The sequence below is a fragment of the Strix uralensis genome, chromosome 17, assembly GCF_047716275.1.
Source record: "Strix uralensis isolate ZFMK-TIS-50842 chromosome 17, bStrUra1, whole genome shotgun sequence".
Lineage (NCBI taxonomy): Eukaryota > Metazoa > Chordata > Aves > Strigiformes > Strigidae > Strix > Strix uralensis.
This window is the reverse complement of record NC_133988.1, coordinates 15,357,167-15,377,130: the sequence shown is the minus strand read 5'-3', so window position 1 is coordinate 15,377,130 and position 19,964 is coordinate 15,357,167. Positions and strand designations below refer to the sequence as shown.

Sequence of the window (19,964 nt, the reverse complement as noted above, 5' to 3'; positions counted from 1 at the left end):
GGTCAGTTTGATACTTGTAAATTTTAGTAAAGAGAGGGATGGTGAGAACCACCAAACCAGTGGTGAGAAAGGTGGGATGTTGGAGCCCCTTGCCAATATTTGAGTACCTAAAAGTACTGTTATAGTAGTTATATAGTGTTAACTTTTGTAGTAGCTTCTACAAGCTTGTCTTGCAGGACTGTGGGCTGCATGGGGCCATGCCTGACCACGCTCCTGTGTGGATGGGGCCTTACTGCAGCCAGCCTACTTCAAAACACTCTTGTCCTGCACTCTGCTGCTGCCCTCATTTTTTCTGCACCCCTCACCCTGAGGAAGAAAAAAAGAAAAAGGAAAAATTAAAAAAAAAAAAAAGAAAGAAACAAACAAAAATCACACAATAAAACCACCAAAAAAAGGAGGGAAGCCGCCGCCCTCCCATCCAACCGCTGCTCCCCCTCAGAACTACAGCTCCCGCCGGGCCTCGCGCCGCTGCCCGCCCCGCGCCCGGCGGCAGCGCGCGGCCTCCATCTCCCAGCGCGCCCCGCGGTCGGGGCCGGGCGCCGGCAGGGCGCGCGGCGGCCGTTGCATGCTGGGAGTTGGGGTTCCCCCGGCTCCGCGGCGGGACAAGGGCCCGCCCGCCCGGCGCTCCCCGCTGCGAGCGGCGGCTCCTTCTGCCCTTTGCCCCCTCGGCAGCTCCCCCCACCCCCCCAGGCCCCTCCCTTCCTGCTGCAGCTTAAGATGGCGGCCGAGGTGGATTTCGGGGACCGCGAGCTCTTCGAGCAGCTTGAGGAAGAGGACGGGCCGCCGCCACCGCCTCGCCTCAGCTTCGAGGAGGAGGAGGAGAGACCCGAGAAAGCTCTGGAGGAGTTGTGCGCGCGGCTGCGGGACCGTGAGGAGACGGTGCGGCGGCTCCAGGCGGAGAATATCCTGACGGGAGAGGCAGGGCCTGCTCCGGGGAGGGCGCAGCGGGGCGGGGGGAAGAGGGGGCGCCGCTGCTGCCGCCGGTTCCCTTCCGGGCCATCCTTGGCGCCTGCCCTCCTGGGGCCGCCGGCCGCCTCCGGCCTGAGGGGCTGCGGCTTTTCCCGCCTCCCGGGGACCTCTGTGAGGCTGGGCCCTGTGCCTTTGTGGGGGAGGGCCCTATCGGTGTCTGCCTGGCCGCCGGAGCCCTGGCGCGTCCTGAAGGACGATGAGGATTGAATTTGGCGGGGAGGGGGCAGCCTCCCCCCGGCGGCTCCTCGCCTTGGGCCGCTGCGAGCCCGCCTTTTGGTGCGGTGGCTGCTTTTTCCTGGCTTCTGCTTCCGTCACTTAAGAGGAAGTTTCCTCTGAAAACTTTTATCCTCAAAAGGGCCGGGTCTGTGTGAACTTCGCGTCAGTGGCGAAGGAGGTAGTGGGGTTCTTGAGTGCTGGGATGACTGTTAAAACTCGTGATGCTGGACTCCTTTCTGTCTTTCTAGGGAAAAGAAACAGCTGTACGATTACTTTGAAAAGCCATTTTTAACATAGCTAGAAATAATTTTAAACTGTTAAATTGTGTTTGCTCCCCTAAAGGGCTTTTGGGTTTGATACTGCAGCACAGTGTAATCTGAAATGTTTTTTATAGTTTATTTTCTATTTACAAGTATGTGTGTTTTACTGTTGACTTTTTTTGGTGATGATTCTACTATAAATCTGACAATTCAGCCACAGTGCACGAAAATTACACTATTTGGATTGTCACATCTAGTCCTGTCTTTCATCTGCTGGGGCTGGGGGGTTTTTGCATTTTATTGTGTTTCTTCAGCAATGGGTGGATTTGCAAATAATCCTCTGTTTAGTGAAAAGGAAGCTCTGAAACCCCGTTTGTTGTTCTGTGAAATTCTTGTTAGGTGTTTTCTTGTTTGTTTTGATCCTTTGATTAAGGTGTGGGTCAGTGTCTTTTAAAGAAAGTAATGTTCTTTAACAAGAAATTAACATCAGGAACTTAAAAGGAAGCTGAATATCCTGACTCGTCCTAGGTATGTTAATGCTGACTTAAAAAGCTTTGTATTACTTACATATGTCTGAAATAGTTTGTCTGAGATAATAGCTGCCTGCGGTAACAAATCAATGTCTGCCACATCTTTTAGAAGTTAATTTGTATTGCTGTAACTTTATTTATTTGTATTTGTTTATGAAACTTAACGTGGGAAACAGTTTTTTTGTAAAGTTCAGCAGTGAAAACAAGTACATTAAAATGGTTGAATAAATAAGAGATCTTATTTATAAAATGTTATAATAGTTTACTGCAGTTAGAAAATTTCTGTAGTGTGGTGGTGGTTTGTTTTCTTTCCACCTCACATCAGGCAACCACCTTTGCTTGGAAGAGGGTGATTTCTGTTTCAGTGAATAGGAACTTATTAAAAGAACAGAACTTGTTGGCCAAACCTTCCTCTTTGTAGACTCTTTGCTGTGATAGAATGGTTAGGGAATATTTACAGTAAAGCTAATGAAGTAACCATTGTCTGTGTCTCTGTTCTGTTCTTCTAGTGGAATTTCAGTGGACAACTCAAAATTTGATGGACCTCTGTTACAGATTTTATTTATGAACAATGTAATTTCTAAGTAAGTACTTGCCAAGAAAAAGCAGTCCTGACAGGAAATGGCACTTTTTTGTTTGTTTGTTTGGATATGTTAGTGTTTGCCCAAAGGATGGATGGATGTTTTATTCAAGAACATAAACTTGTTAAGCCTGAAGGGGAGAAAGGATAATGAGCAATATGACAGGAGGTCTGTTGTTTTCATTAGTAATATCTGTTCTTATCATGAAATGAAGTGTGACTTCCAGGAGCTTGGAGTCAATCTGAATAGCAGTTTGAGTTTTGTGAGTGTTGTGGGTAAATACAGTAAATTAAATTTTTTCTGCTTCTGAGTTGATTTTGCCACACTAATGTACAGGCTCTAATAATAGGTTGCATTCATGTTGGTGGGGGTTGGGAGGAGGACAGGAAAGAAGTTGACTGCCCCTTTTCTAAGTTCTTTAGTAAATGGTAAACCTTTAAAAAAAAAAAAAGACATCTGGTGTATGTTTCAGTCTTGCTCACTTCTTCATCTCTGTATACTTCTTCACTCTGTTACAGGCAGTATCATCAAGAAATTGAAGATTTTGTTTTTAATTTAGTTCAGAAATATGAAGAGCAGAAGAGAGGTGAACAAGAAAAAACGCACTTCAATGTTAAGCCACAGGTACTTTAAAACTCAGATTATTATTAGGTGCCCTTCTCTTGCATCTTTGTAGTGGGAATATTGAAATACTGCAGTACTAAATAGCTGAATTCTAGATTTTTTTTCTGTTTAATTGCAAATCAAGTAACTATCAAACAAATGTTGTATAACTCTTTGTTACAAACATAGAGGACAAAACAAAGAAAATATTCTTTCTGCCCATGAAAATGCTTCTTTAAAATTGTTCCTACTGAAATCTGTGTAAAAGCAAAGTAATAAGTTGGTTTAAATACTCAAGAATAGATGAGAAGGTACAAATTTAACATATCCTCTTCTGATAGTATACTCAACTTTGATATATATAAGAGCGTAGATGAACAACAGAATCTGGAAATTTCCACTTCTCTCATTTAGAATTTACTTAACATTCATTTAAGATTTACTTAACGTTCACTTTTTAGCGTTCACTTTGAATAAAAGGGTGAAGTGGCACATTTCTCTCCATCTTTCTCTTGGCTTTTGAAATAAGAATAGAGATGTTCTTATGCAGCATACTTCTCAGCAAAGAAAACATTAGAAATGAGCTGTGTCATACTTTGGACTGTGGAAAGCATTATGACTAATGGAGACATCTCCATCCTACTGTTTAGCTAATGTTTCATGAAAGAATAGAAGCTGTATTCCGTATTCTGTGCCTTTTACATACTTTAGTAATTTAGGAGCTCTTCTATTTACTGTTATTTTAAATTAATTCTTTGCATTTTTATTTTTCATGTCAGCCTTCCAGTGTTCTTCTGGAAGAGGACTGTAAAACAGCAAGCTCAAATTCTGTTAAAAAAATTAAAGAAGCTTTTAGTGTAAGTTTTTGACTATGTACTCTTCAATGGTAGGTCTGACTCTTTATTCTACATATTCAATATACACTGCCATTTAAAATAAGATCTTCTTAAATTTGTCAGTGTAATAGCAGTTAAGCTCAGCATGTTTTGGCTACATCAGTTGAAAAAATACTTGTACAGGTGTGGGCATGTATTTGTAAATTCTTACAGAGTGGGGGAAAAAAATGGAAGTATATCAAGCAGTGTAAATTTATAGAAATGCTACCAATCTGACCTAAATACTGACACATTTCTGACAATTTTCTGACTTTTTTTCTACAGGTTGTAGGAAGTGTTCTGTATTTTACCAATTTTTGTCTTGATAAACTGGGACAGCCTATATTAAATGAGAATCCACAGCTGACAGAAGGATGGGAAATACCTAAGTATCCTGTTTACTAAAACAAGGGGTTTTTCCGTTTGTCAAAACCAAAGCATGCCAGTCGGTAAATTGAACTCAAATTCTGTTCAGTAGATTGTACATGTCTATCAGTCGTTACAGATGAAAAGTTTTAATGAGTCATTAATGGCTTTTTTTACTCAAAACATATAAGTATTTCGATATGATTGGCTTGCTGATTTTTAGAAAGCTTGTGCTTGGGAAGAGTGAATGCCTTATCGCCATAAATACATCTTGTGACTTTAGGAATTTCCTGGGACAGTTTGTAATCAGGTTTGGAATGACAGTTCATTCCAGATATGAATAAGCCTTCTCCCTCTATAAAATCAGCTGTCTGGGAGAAGAAAAGGATTTGGCAAAGTCAAATTATGCTGGAAGGTGTTTTTTTCCAAATGAGGGAGCCAGAGGGAAAGTCTCTTAAAATTTAATTCTGGAATGCTTTTAACTTGCATCCATTTTAAAGTTGATTCTTTACTGTTTATTAAAGCCGGTATTTGAAAGGTGGGATTGAGGGAGATGTTGGGAAGAGTGTGTTTTAATACTGTAGTCCTCCATGCAAAAAGAAATTGCACAAGTAATCTCATCTCCCCAGTTTTCCAGTATTGCTTCTGCCCCAGGAGGAGTCAGGACGAGAACCAGTTTCACAGTTAATTTCTGCAGTATCTAGTTATCAAGCTTGTAATAAAGGTCATTTCCTAGTGTTAAAAAACTACTTGTATCTGAATGAAAATTGCAAATTTATAAGCCGGCTAACTTGGGTTTTCTTGTGCCTGCCTTTGAGTATGTATGCACTGTGCTGTAATTTTACATTTGGAAAGCTGTCTCTGTTCTAATGCCTATTCTCCAAATCCTATTCTCTAAAAGATATTTGTACTGTCTCCCAGCCTCTAGATGAAGGAAGTAGATGCCTAACAGGGGAATTTCTCCTAAAATGCCAAGTTAAGTGTGGCTAAACTTCCACATCTGCCAGCTTAGCTTTGATACTGTTCTTTAAATATCCTTACTGGGTCTTTCTTTAGATCTCCCACAGATGACATTAAGCCAAAAATAGCACTGAGTGAAATGGTATATCGGGTACCATGCTTCTAATTGACTGAAGTACTGCACTCAATTAACACTAGTTCTCAGTTCAACTAGTATCTGGCATCTGCTCTTCCTTTTAAAAGCAACTGGTAAATTCTGGAAACTGCTGTGCTTCTGAACTCTACTGAACCTCTTAGTCTTTACCATGCCGGTTTGCTGGCGGCCCTCTTGTCTTCTCATACTTTTCTTAGACAAATGGGCAGAGCAGCTGACACATTGCAGTCCAAAAGCAAACACAAGTAGTATGATGTGACCTGTCTCCACCTACTTGAGAAGTGAGTTATATTTTTGAAACTCTACCAAAATATGTTATTAATAAGATTGCTGTGAAGCATATCAGAATTGTTAACTTAAAACTTCTGCCTATAAACAAGAGGGTTTTAGCAAGTGCTGATACAGAACAAAATTGATTATTGGATAGAAATTGGGTAGGAGGAAACAATGTAAGCCCATCTTAACAAATAGTTTATCGTAGATACAGTTTTATAGTTTATACTATGGACTTCATATTGAGGACCTATCTGTAACTTAATCCATCAGAGTCAGTATTCCATTCAAAGCACTGTTAGGTTTTCACTGATATTTTAAACAAGATTGAAATTTTGCTTCATCCAGTAGCAGTTCCTTATTGAAATCTAAAGATATCAGCAAGTTTTCAGCCAGATTCTCTCCCTAGATGGACAAGAAATACAAGTAAAACCAAAAAGGTTTGTATTATTCTTAAATATAAAGTTTTGAGCTGAAAAGTTCAGATGTACACTGTGATTATTCCCCAGTATACTAAACCCTTGAACATACTTGAGCAATGAGTTTAAGTAAACCAGTGCTGAGCTTTGCAGTCAGTCAGTCTCTCTTGTTTATTGACTTGCTTTAGGAAGGGCCTAAAATCAGTGTGTAAAAACTTCCTGAAGTTTATGCTCGATTCTTCTGTTGCTTGCCTTTTTAGTGATTGCTTTGTCATCCTTGCACTGGTGTACTATCATCATTCCTACTGTTTTGTAGAACAACTCCTGTTCGACTTATTTGTAGACTTTTAAGGCAAACTGATCTTAGAGTTGATTGTATAGCTTTTATGGGAGGTAAGAAGTAAAGTGAATTGAGTTTCCACCTGACAGCTTGGGTGGTCTTCACAGCATCTAAAGTCACTGATTTCAGATGCAGTGAAGACCAGGCAAGCTGTCAGTGGGAATTTCAAAGATAAAGGGGCATGCTGAGTTAAACTCTGTTTGATTAGAAATACTACTGTCTTGAATGTAAAGCAGATTGACGGGTTGTGCTCATGATATGGGATGGTGATAAAATACTTGGATCCCCACAGAAGGTTTCTGTTTGAATATTATGTAAAGATGAAGCAGAAGATGCACTTCACTTTATCTTATTAGAGGCTTTGAGGTTGGAGTGTGCATGTGTGGGCATTCATTCCTGTGTCAACCTTTTGTCTCCGCTTCTGGTTCCCATCCCAATTTGGTAAAAACGAATGTTCAGAAAAGAAATCTTTCTCTAAAATCTTGTAAGAGATTGGGATTTCCCTCCCCCATAATTGTGAAAATGTTTGCTGCCATGATATGAATTTACAAGGAAAATTAAACTTGAAGGCAGCTGCAGTTTCATTCCAGGTTTTCAGTGCACAATTTCACAATATGCATAACTTGTTCAAACTGTGGACCAGGATTTTCCAAAGAAGTAGTTATGCTCTCCTACTTGTTTCTACTGATAACTGATTCTCAGTATTGTAAAAAATCAGACCTCTGATGATACAAGCATAAAAAGAAAAATAGAGGTATTAATGTGTGACAGCCATGTTAAATTGAGGGGTTTCTTATCTGTACTCTAGAGTTAAAAGTATTGTTTTAACATCTTCACTTTCCTTCCTCCGGACATAGCGTAAGCTTTAGTGTGTAGGTTTTGTTTTCATTTATCGGCACTATCTAAGCAAATGTTTACATATTCAATCAGAAGTAGAAATCCTTTGGTGAATACTCTTTTATCTGCAGCATGATACAAGAAAAAGCTTTTCCGCCTTTAGGGCAGTAAACTATTGGATCAGGTTGCCCAGAGAGTTTATGCAGTCTCCATCCTGAGAGATTCAAGATCCAACTGGATAAAGCCGTGAGCAACCTGGTCTAATCTTACAGCTGATCCTGCTTTGATTAAGGGACTGGATTAGAGGTCTCCTGAGATCCAGCCTGAATTATTCTATGACTATTCTATTCCCTACTAAAGGAATAGATCTCTATTATATGGGATATAAAAGCTCCATTTCTGCCTGGAAGTACTACTTTTCCACTGTACTTTTAGTTCACCTCTTTCTTTCTTTCTTTCTTTCTTTCTTTCTTTCTTTCTTTCTTTCCTCTCCACATGCTGTCATGTCCCCCCCACCATGCTGTGGCTGTGTGTTTTTCATGTCTTGTGTTCTCCTTAGGACTGTGAAGTAAACAATATTCTGTTACTCTGTTTTGAAGCTTGACATGAAGCAGTCAGTTTTAGAGAAGCAGAAGACAGCATATGAAATCGGCAAGCAATGCCTACATTTTTTTTTCTTTCTAAGTCTAAAACTAAAAATCTAACAAGATTTACAATGATTAAGTGCATTTAACATTGCAAAACTATTTTCAGGCTTAATTTTTTGTGCATTTTTTAAGCAGGCCAAAACCGCATTGTTTCAATTGTGGTTCTGAAGACCATCAAATGAAAGACTGTCCAAAGGTAAAGTCTACATCAGTATTCAAAAGCCTGCTGCTCTCCAAGAAATGTTTCAGTGTAACTGCACCATTTAAAAAAAATTAGATGCACTGGGGTCAGGATGTACAAATGGTTGTTCATCTCTGTTGGTTAGATTATACTGTTTGTACTCATAAATTCTAACATTCCAAATCAGAACGTAAATTAATTTTGTAGCATAATGGTTTGAATGTCTCCTTTAATTTATGGAGGGACATTTTGCAGTTTGAACAGTCTTTCCTCCTGTTCTAGAGCTCCGCTAGATCCAGTGTAAATACTCTTGGTTTTTTGCGATGTAGTTTTCATTACAACTGTAGTTCTATCACATGATCAGGTGATAAATGATTAAGCATGCTGAGGGCAAGGAGTGCCAGTTTTATGTTGGGTGAAGGAGTGCATAAATTATAAATTGTTCAAATCTAAACTTCCCAATTGTATTATCTTTAAGCCACGAAATGCAGCTCGTATAAGTGAGAAGAGAAAGGAATTTTTGGAAGCTTGTGGTGAAGCGAGCAATCAGAATTTTCAGCAGCGTTATCATGCAGAAGAAGTAGAAGAGAGGTTTGGAAAATTTAAACCAGGAGTAATTAGGTATCTTTTTTCCTTCCATTAGCTGTTGCACTGCTTTTCTGGAATATCTTTTCTACTTTTGGAGTGCCAGATGTTACTTTCCAGAGTTGTATTAAGTCCATCTGCTACTCTTAACTATGGGTGTATTATGTTTGAATTTTTTGCTAAATAAAGTTTTGTTTAATAAGTTACACAGGTATTTTTCAAATGAAAACTCATTGCTGGCTTAATAGTCCTACCCTTTCCTGTGGCACTTTCCCCAGTGTAGGGAGATAAATGTTACTCTTTGGCCACTCAAATTGCAATTATGTTCCTAATAAACTAAAAATGCGTGCAAAATTATGAAAATTTTGAGCCTTGAGTGTCCCTTCCTCTCTTTTTCTCTCTCTTCAAAATGTTTTAAAAAAATCATAATATGGCTGTAGCGATCTCCAAAGAAATCACCAGTAAATTTAATTTTGCATTAAGTTCCACCCTTCTTGTCATGATAGCTACAGTTAAGGCCATGAATCAGAAGTAACAACTCGAGTAAGTTCTTCTTGGTGTAGAATTAATTCTCATAATTAAGAATACAAGAAATTAAAGTATTAAAAGTTGTCTTTAACATCAGAGCTGTTTTTAACTTAAAATTGTTATATCTGGGGTTGAGAGGCAACATAGTTTAGCTAAAACTAAGTTATTTCAACTTGACAGTTTAAAATTCAACAAAATGTTCTTAACTTCCTTTTGTCAAAATTCGATGATGGATTTTACTGGAGGACATTCGGTTTTCTGTTTGTTTTCTTAACTCAGTGGGGAACTTCAAGATGCACTTGGTGTCACAGATAAGAGCCTTCCTCCGTTTATATATCGCATGCGTCAGCTGGGTTATCCTCCAGGCTGGCTCAAGGAGGCTGAAATGGAGCACTCAGGACTTGCGCTTTACGATGGCAAAGGTAAGGAGCGTGCTGTGGGAAGGCAGTTTTCAGCATACAGGCTACTGATGGCTGTGCACTATTCAGGAGACAATTAAGTAGCTATGATGTGACAATGAAGCAACTTCTGTAATGATTGGATCACATAGATGAAGACTCTTCATCAGTGTGATTTCACTCTAATTGGCCCTTGCTATTAGAACACGGAGCTCCTGTGAAACTCCCAAGACTTGCGGATAGCCTATTGTCAAATTTCCTCTTCCTTTCTTTAATAAACTTTTCTTAGGTTTTATGAAAGAAACCATAATATTCTCTAAAGTTTATATAACTTACATAATAAGAGTAAGAAGACCATCAGCAAGCAAAGAATATGTTTCTTGAAACCCAACTTACCAAGTAATTTACCAGCTTTATGCTGCATCTTGGAGAACAGTCCTAACACCAAATTCTGAGGGTAGTAGTGGTACATGAAGAGTAATATTATTATGAATACCCAGGTAGGTTTCTGGGGAAGCTTCAGTCAGGTATCCAAATGATTTGGTCACTATTATTGCCTTTGTGGATTACAAAACCTTCTACCAATACTTTCATTCCAAAAACCAAAACCCTGTTCTTAAATCCTGTGGATTTTTTCAGTAATGTTCTTAATGAGCATCAATAATAATTATATTTCATTATAGATGATGGTGGAACAGAAGATGAAGGATCCCACCAACTGAAACGCACCACTTACGATGTGTCCAAGTTGATAAACTATCCAGGCTTTAATATATCCACTCCAAGTGGGATCCCAGATGTAAGTGGCTGTCCTCTGCCTTCTAAACAACATGCTGAGTACCATTAATTGCTTTTAGCCAAGTTTAATGTTTTGTATTCTGCATCTGACAATTTTCTTTCAACAAGGTCTTAATTTTACCCACCTGGTTTGCGACTGGAGGCTGATGAGGTAGTTGACATGACATCCATCCATCTGATATCTGTGTCAGCTCTTGTGCATGGGGTCTGACGGTGCTTCTGTGCTGATTATTTCCATTATGAGACCAACAGGAGCCTAGAAGGATAGTTCAGTGTTTTTTTTTAAACACAAAACTTCACACATGCTCCTTCCATACATCTACGTTTTCTGAATGTTCTTGGAATATGACAATTACTGGGTGTTATTACAAATATAATTTCAACCATAGAAAACTACATCAGACCAGTGCACAACCTCTGGGAAGCTTTGTAATAGCTAGAACAAAACAAGTCCTATCAGAAGACCCACACAGTGGGTGCTCCCTTAAGCAGAGAGCACACAGGGAATCTCCTGTGGCTGCTGCTGCTGAACTTTTATTTTCAGAAGCATTTTAACCTGCTATTAGTAGTGAACTTCATCACTGCTGTTAATGGCTGTGCATTAAAAAGAAGCACTCATACATTTTCTTTTACAGCTTTATGTTTGCCCATTTAGTGGTCTCCAAATGTGTTTTTTTTCATTCAGTGTTCTGTCCCAAGTTTTTTTCAGTTTTCACTAAAAATTAACAGTTTTTCAAAGTAAGCCTTTTGGGTCTGAGCAGTTATTTCGAGGGGAAGTTTGTAGTTGTGTTGCAAATGTTGAAGAGTAGTTGCTATGAAATGGTTAACAAGACATTTTGTAAAGGTGATTGGGTTTTTTAGAAATTGTTGTTCTTAGTACCCGGTCATAGTGCATTGCATCAGTTGTTTGTGTTCATAAGTGAGAGTACTTTGGTTTCCCAGTAGTTCCTACTATTTACTGTAATAAATGAGGCTTTTGATGAGAACTTGAATTAATCTTGGCTTGTTGATCTCTTAGTGTCTCTTAAGTTTTACTCTTGTGTTATTAGCCAAATATATGCAATATTATTTCTCTTTTTTTTATGCTATAGGAATGGCAGATATTTGGTTCCATCCCCATGCAGCCATCTCAACAGAAGGATGTTTTTGCTCACTACCTGTCTAATTTTCATGCGGTGAATGTATCTCATTGTTATTTGGGGAGGGGGGAGAATGTTGTCTTGTAGTTAACGTAGCCAGTGATGATCTCTTGTTTATCTCTTTACACAAGGGAATAGACTTTCTTATTGACACCACCACATGTGAAATGCTGATGCTTGGCTTATCTCTTCTAACAAAAAGGAGCTTCATGTTTAGAACAAATTCTGTTATTTCTATTAATATAAGCAGATCCCAGTTGTGCAATATTTTATACGCAGTCCTGAAAAAAGGTTGCTATGAACTTGTACAGCCTAAAAACGGTCTTAGTTCCAGACTTCCCTAATAAGTGAACAGCTTACTTGCCACAGTCACGATTTACAGTAATCTTATTACAGTGACTTGAGAAAACATGTGGTAGTCCTGTCCTGTATTGTTCCCAAGTCTTCTCTAATGTGACTCTAGCCTACTGTTACCTACTACAGACTACTTCCAGTTAAGGATGGAAGATGTGTGCTCTGATCTCTGTCCCAAAGTATAATGCTATATGGAATTAAACAGTAAATTCTAAGCCTGCCAGGAAGGGATGCACAATACTTGAGTTGTGATGGTCTCATAAGATCTAGGTGTCCAGGTGGAAACTTGGTCATAATCCTGTTTTAGGAATGCAGACAGTCTTTTCTTTTGCCACTTAAACTCAAACAAGATTACAGTTCTGTTCAGTTGCATTAAATATCTCAAACTTCAATGTCTAGTTTACAGACTGGGTTGCCAAATGATCTATAGTTATGAAATTGTTCTAAATATGTTCTTATAACTGGAAATGTTACCTTGTACAATGTAATACTAATTTATTTTGTTTTCCTGGATAATTTCTTTTCAGCCATGTCCAAAATCTGGCAATAAAAGGGCTGCATCTCAGTCAAGGTCTCATCATTCAAAACGACCAAAAGAAGACAATTCAGAGGTACCAGCAGCTGACATGGACCTAGATTCTGGTATAGTTATTCTGCAATTTTTTTTCCTAGTTTCAATTTTTTTTTTTTTAATAACTTGGTCTGAATTGAAATGTCAGTGCTCATAAAGAGAAACCAATGTGTCTGTATTTGTTATGGTGGTAATTAACGTAACTGCTGCCATATGCTAGCAGTGTCCCAGTGCAGTTGCATTTGAGCCTCTGTACAACAAGCATTCTCTGTTACTGTGTTTGTCATATCTTCCAGTACCAAGCAAGAGGTTTCAAGTGTGCCCAGAGCGATTGGAATGTTAGGTTACAAATTCCAATCTCTTTACTTCAGGTGTATCCTAAAGAAACTTCTGTGGTGAAGACCTCAAAGTCTTTAAATATTTGGATGAAATATGTAGGAAGTTACAAGCTCACAACTTCTTAAAAATGAGTCAAACTCACAGGAGGACTTAGCGGTGTTTAAATGTTAGAACAGGTGGAGAAACTTCTGGCTTTCCTTCTGGATTTCCTATGAGGAAGTCCTTTAGTGTGGAATAAGTTTGTTCTCAATACCTTCAAGAATATTTTATCTTTTTTTTCCTTTCCTGCTTGAACAGCTAGTAGAGTTGAAATCCCCAAAACCATAGTTTCAGTGGATATTAAAACCTTCAAAAAGTTTGTTCTATCTCAGCTGAAAACCAAGGATGAGAAGACATAAGTCTGGTAGTTAATCAGAACACTGGCACTTTGAATCTTGTTCTAGTCAGATTTCAGATTCTAATAGATGTCTTTTAATCTGTTTCTAGATATGGAAGTGTCACAAAGATCTCAAACTCATAATAGTTTTCAGTTCCAACCTCCGCTGCCACCTGGACATCCATCGATGTCAACTCCTCCTCCTTTACCACGAGGAACACCTCCACTAAATCTTACACCACCTCAACCTTCAATACCCACCCGCCCTCCTCTTCCTAGGACTACTCCACTATTGAATCCTTCCAGTGATATTCCTCAGCCAAAAATAGTGGACTCAATCATGGATGAGGATACCCTGACCTTGGAAGAGCTAGAGGAACAGCAGCGATTAATCTGGGCAGCACTAGAGCAGGCAGAAAGCACAAACAGTGACTCTGATATTCCCGTTGATACACCTTTAACTGGAAATTCTGTTACGTCATCACCATCTAGGAACGAAGTAGATCTTGTTGCAGAAGTAAGATCATCTGATAAGGTGATTACAGTGGAAACAAGGCTTTCTGACATCAGTGAACAGATACCAGAAGATGAACGTTCTATAACTGATCCTAATCCAGGAGATAGTTTACTTAATTTAAAGGAAAATCCTGAAAATACAGATTCTGAAGGCTTGCTGGATAACACCTTGCCTGCTCCAAACCGTGAGGTTAACGATGGAGACAATACAGATGGTAATAAGGTGGCCACAAGCACTGAATCATCTGCAAAAAACTCCAGTCTTGTTCCTGATATGAGCAAGTTTGCTGCAGGCATAACACCATTTGAATTTGAAAATATGGCAGAATCAACAGGTGTTTATCTACGAATAAGAAGCGTCTTAAAAAATTCCCCAAGAAACCAGCAAAAGAAAAAGACTTAATTTTAACTGGTCTTCCTTTGTTTCATTATGTCCAAATCCCCGCTTCCTTTTCTCTCCTCCTCCAGTTTTACAAACTCAATTACCCTTCCTCATCCTTTGTGGGAAGGAGAAAATCTTGACAAATACAGCTCTGCCCCGTTCTTCCTTGGAACTGAAGTCAGTGCAGGGTTTCCATATTGACCAGGACCACCAATGCGGCCAGAAAATACAGAAGAATTTTCCCAAATTGCACCATTCCATTAAGGAATACCAGGACTGTTGATTCGTTAAGAGCGATTTACTTGCCAATACATGAAACTCTAAGAAGAGGAGTTTGTGGTTTGCTGTTCATTACTTTGGCTAAGATTTATATTGTCCTTGAGTTTCAGGTGGATTGGTGATTTTTTTAATATCTGTCCTTTGTACAATAATCTATACTTTATACATTTTGCTAATTATCCTGTAGATAAGTTTAATATATTCAGAATGTTTTTAAAAAGTTCTAACATTAAGATTTCCCACATTAAAATCCTGGCAATTGGATGAAAATAATCAGGGATTACCAGCATTATCTTCACCATTTCAAATATTTTTATAAATTATTTATGTGGGTCAGTTTTAATTACCACTGTATCTTTTGTAACATTATCGTTCATGTAAACTTGCTGTACATACATGTTCATTGTTGTGTACAGAGGTTTAATAAATGAGCTTTTATATAAAGATTTTTTTTTGAGTCCTATACCATCAGACTGCTAATTTTTGAAAATTAGCTGCTGAAGATAATTAGTAAAACAAGCTGATTAAAATGAGGATTAATAAAGCTAAATATTTTTAGGAAGGGTTACAACAATTGGGTTCAGGTTTTCATAATCAAGAAGCTGTTAAAATTATTTTAACTAAAATAGAACCTTGCCATACCACTCAGTTTTCATAATCTGAAGAATTGGCCACTTCTGAAAGTTTAAGTGTGTTATAATTGTGCTGATTAATTGTTCTAACACTTTTTTCCCCTTGTCTTCAGAGGGACCTGTAGGTGAAATGACTGTACGTTATTTGCGTTGCCAACAGAGGGAGTGCTAGATTGACTTAACAGCATTCATTGGAGCTGGTAAAGCATTTGTCCTCATATAAATGCAGGAAAAAAAGTCTTCCTAGGCAAGTGAGATGCATAGTAAAACAAAGTATTTCAAGTCTCTAAGAAAAGCCTTGTGAAGGAGGGATGTTCAAAGCTGGTTTTGATAATACAACTTAAGAGACTGAACTTACTCTTCAAATTTCTCGGCTTTGAAGATAGTATGTATTTCACAAAGATCCATGTAATACATGATATTGGTACACTCTGCATTTGAATGCTGAAGATAACCCCCAAGCTTTTTGTAGTTAAAGCTTTTATATATATTTCCTTTTTTTTCCTCTAAACTTTACAGGAAGGGAAAACCAAAGTGTCTTTATATATGAACTGCCTGTCTTCTGAGAGGCTGAAAAAACTTTTTGCAGCATATACCAGTTCAGTTTATCTGGTTGCATTTGAAAAGCAGTGGTCAAGGTAAATGTTCATTGTGTGTGCTAAAATGAAAGACTTTTTTTTCATATTTTATGGGAGAAATAATAGTATTTTCTGTAACAGGGTGGGATAATGAAATAATATGTTGCTTCCAGCTTCTGCATACTTTACAAAGAAATCTCTATTGTGAAGCAAACAGAGATCTTGTACTTTCTCCCAGCCTCCTCCTCCCATGAAGTTAAAAGCCAGTAATGACAGTTTACACAAGCCATTATGTGCTGTATCATTCACATGTGGATGATAATGTGATGCAGGGCATGAGGTAATGATTTCAGTGTACACACCTGTTGGGTGTGTTGAGGTGCTCATATTTTAAACATGCAGTTCTCTCTCCACACCTTAGAAGATCTTTTTTTAATAGCTCTTATGAAATGCTGCTTCTTTAGTAGGACATGCAGCCTAAACTTTACAGGAGTACTTGTGTACTTCTGCCTTGCTTACAGCAACCGCAAGATGAAAATCATCTTCATATGCTTAGTACCCTTTAGTGCTCTGTGTGTTTACAATAAATTCATAATAAATTACCCTTCCACCTAATTGTTCACCGTAAATAAGTCTTCAAAGTTTGTACAAATTCCCAGACTTACCACTAAAGTATCTGTTAACTTTATTGCTTCCAAGATTTATACTGAAGATATTAGAGTAAGGGTAAAGTGGGCTTTTAATGTAATGGTAAATTTAGTTTAAGTATAGTTTAAATCTAGTTTAAATATGTTAAATCCTTCATTTTTTAAGGCTTTGAATTTTAAATTGTTCAGCATTTTTTATCACTTTGGCCACTTTTTTATTTGCTGTACACAAACTGCTTGGAGATACAGATCTCTTTCATTTTTGGAAGTTGGTATCTTCTGGTATCTAAAGCAAATATTATTGGGGGGGGCTTGGTGCAGGAATAGACTATGTTTGGATCCATGTTTTGTATCCACTGAAATTTTTGTCCAGAGTGACTGGACTGACTGGTTGTTCGAGTCAGCAAATGTTTTTGTCCTTCACCTGTAGCCTGCTACAATCGGAAGCATGTGTCGCATGCTGTCGCACTCGCATACATGCTTCAATTAAAATTCCCACAACTGGGATTGTTCCCATTTAACAGTCTTGTTTCTTCACATAACGAAAGACTCTAGGCTGTTGTAAATACAGAGTTGTCTCTGTGCTCCGAATTATTTTTTATATTGCTGTTGTGCTGCTTCTGCAAAATAGTTAGCGGATGTTTAGACCTGCTCCTTTTAGTCTTGGTATTATCCCTGTCTGTCTTGAATATGGTTTTGGGGGTAAGGATTGTTCGATACCGGTGCTCATTCTTTTCTAATGATATCAATATAGTTAATAAATAGGTGGCATGAATGTTTTCCTATATAGTCAAAATCTGTATGATGTTGGTTATAGGCACTTCAGCAGACTGTTAGCATGGGACTAGGAAAATGCTGAGCTGGGAGCTGCTTGGGGCTAGTCAGTGGAAAGCACGGGGTTGCCAGGCCTTGCCTGGCCTCTGGGCTATCTGGGCAGGGTGTTTAGAGGCTATCCCTGAGTCCTGTTATGAATTAGAGCATGAACTATTAGACTTTGACCACCTATACCACACATTGAGAGCTCTTATTTTTTTTTTATTCTATTGATCTTAAACATCTGTAGGTGTTTAGTTTCAAGTCTGAGGCTGCCAAAATCCAAACCCTTTTTCACTAATGGTCTGTACAACCCCTATATTAAAAAAACCTCACAACTTATCCCCTCTTAAGCAAAGAAATTTTTAGGCTATCTGGTAAAGCAAAACATACCTGGGAATAGAGTACTTTCATTTGTTATTCTTTTGCCTTTCAAATTATAAAGAAAACTTATAAAAATTCCTGTAATACTTCTTTTTCTCTTAAAATGAGATTTTTGTAATGCTTATGTTTTGATCTCCGAAAAGCAGACAGTCTGTGGCAGGGACTGTATAATTTTTGGTTTTAACTTTTAGTAATTAATTTGAAATAAGGGTAATCATACAAAATACTGGGCACTCGGAGGTATCTTTTAAATTGTTATTTTAAATCTAATCTTTTAAATTGTCCTTTCTATGGAGGTGGTGGTCAGTGTGGATAACACTTGGAGAAGATCGAGCAGAACCAGTAAGTAAAACTACAGTATTTACCTCTGCTGTAAAACATACAGTTAATTAGGGATGGGGAGTTATCCCTGCTGTTTCTCTCATGGTTAGGAATGAATTCATCTTGATCTCTTAGCTATTTATCTGTACTATTTATCCATACTTCACTGTTTCTATCAAGTGCTGTATATTGTTGCTGCACTGAAGATACTTGTAATTATTGGATTTTCTGAATCTGTCAAGTGTAACTACCCAAATGGCTTTTGTATATTGAAACTGCAATCAGATCACACTACAAGGTCTGAGAAAAAGCTGAATAGCAAAATATTTCTGGTACTTTTAAGTCACATTCCCATGGTGATGGGTGTGGCATAATAACCTAGATTAGAGTTTACTAAAATGAATGACTAATAAAATTTGTAATGAGGTGGGTATAGTGTGAGCAGGCATCACTCAAATTTTCCCACAGATTCCTGTTGGCATAGTACTCATGGTTTTTCTTACAGCATTCAGAACAGCAAAAGTATTTAAAAATGCTTATGTACATCTAAAAATATCTAATCTGTGCAAATATTCAGGGTATCAGGTGGCCAGTTGTTTCTAAAAAAGATTTGAATTTCTAACTTACATTTTTATAACCTAATTCACAGTTTTTAAAATGTCATGAAAAGAGAAATAGATGAGATTCTAGAAGATATCTGAAGGACGTGTTAGCTGCTAAGAATTATTTTTACTGCAAACTCTGTAAGGCAGGATAGCTGGAAAAAAAGAAAAACGAAGAGGAGGAAAAAGCTCAAATATAATTAAAGTGTTTCAAATGCATTGGTAGTTGCCATGGAACTCTGTAGTACCTTCAGTTTGTAACACGGCTGGATTGCCTCTGGTAAGTAAATGCCACTGAAGATTGATACTGTTCCTAAGAATACGTTGTAGAGTCATACTTATGTTTTGGGGGGTGGGAAGGGGTGAGTCAGAGGCAGGAATTGGTCTCGATCCTTGAAGAAGCTTACAAACAGGATGGATTTAATAATATGGTAAGTAATGTGTGACGATTGGACTCTTCCTAAACTTTAGGTAAGTATAAGCAACAAAGACTTGACATGTTTTACAACGTGTGTATATATATATCTGTCATCCAATGACTGAATAAAAATTTATTTACCCTTTCTTTAGAAGTCAGCACTCTCAGTAGGAACAAAAAAACCTGCTTTGCTTCTCTAGGTGAGAATTCAGCTTTTGTTGGTATTTACATATGTGGTAGAATGATTTGCATAGTTCATTTTTTTAATAGACTGTGGTGTCTTAGTTATCTGTGAAATGAAACACTCATAATCAAGATGAACATTATTGTTAAATTAAGTATCTTGTTTAAACAAGCATGCAGAAAGGATTCTTTAAATACTATCTGTTTAAATACTGTTCTCTGTTGTTTTACCCATGTTGGGTAGAACAAATAACGTAACATTGGGTGAAAGTTTACCTTGTGTAGCACACCAACAAAGAACATGGACTTGCAGAGCTTTTTTTGTACTGCTGCTGGGTGATACAGCTGATCTAGGGAAGGAAACCAGTAAGTATGTTGAGAATGGGAAGACTTCTTGCAGCCTTTCAATTCACTAAGCTGTGAAAGTAACTACCATATCTGCAGTTTTGGGTTTGTTTTTTTTTTTTTGAACTGTTGCATACATGATAATTAAGGCTAAAAGGGCAATTTTTCATCTAGCATAACCTATCAATCAAAGGCTGCCAGTTTTGGAGACATAAATTTAAAGCCAGAAATAATAAAGAGTAAGCAAGAGGCTTTAGGACACTGAATCTCTTTGGGATCAACAAAGCTGTAAATAGATGAGCAACATGTACTGCTCAGGTTAAAAGGTAGGGGGGAATCTTGTGTTTTTGCAAAACCAGAAACAACTACAGAAAATAATAGTGTAAGTTTCTGTGCTGGGATTTTTGAAGCAGTACTTCTGTGATTAAATAAAAAAAAGGCAATTAGTTGCTTTTTCTGAAACAGGTGTGACCATCAGATCTGTGTAGGAATTTCCAAATGTACATATTGAAGAGATTATTCAGATGAAAAAAAAAATCCTATACTCAAAATCTTCAAACTTGTG

At 38.0% G+C, this 19,964-nt stretch overlaps 1 protein-coding gene across 6 annotated transcripts; it reads left to right on the top strand.

Moving 5' to 3' along the window:
• The first annotated feature begins 64 nt into the window (after window positions 1-64).
• On the top strand, window positions 65-14,920 carry ZCCHC8 (zinc finger CCHC-type containing 8). 6 transcript variants are annotated; one of them, XM_074886950.1, is made up of 14 exons: window positions 65-903; window positions 1,933-1,973; window positions 2,485-2,559; window positions 3,075-3,180; window positions 3,939-4,016; window positions 4,320-4,423; window positions 6,162-6,227; window positions 8,166-8,226; window positions 8,690-8,832; window positions 9,604-9,746; window positions 10,406-10,521; window positions 11,612-11,695; window positions 12,541-12,655; window positions 13,410-14,920. In XM_074886950.1, exons 1-14 carry the CDS (start codon window positions 718-720, stop codon window positions 14,216-14,218), a joined length of 2,127 nt encoding a protein of 708 aa, XP_074743051.1. In that variant the 5' UTR covers window positions 65-717; the 3' UTR covers window positions 14,219-14,920. The 6 variants fall into 6 exon arrangements, with proteins under 6 accessions (XP_074743051.1, XP_074743050.1, XP_074743054.1 ...); XM_074886949.1 differs by having other exon boundaries at window positions 8,163-8,226; XM_074886953.1 differs by lacking the exons at window positions 65-903; window positions 4,320-4,423; window positions 6,162-6,227 and having other exon boundaries at window positions 933-1,973.
• The last annotated feature ends 5,044 nt before the right edge of the window (window positions 14,921-19,964 follow it).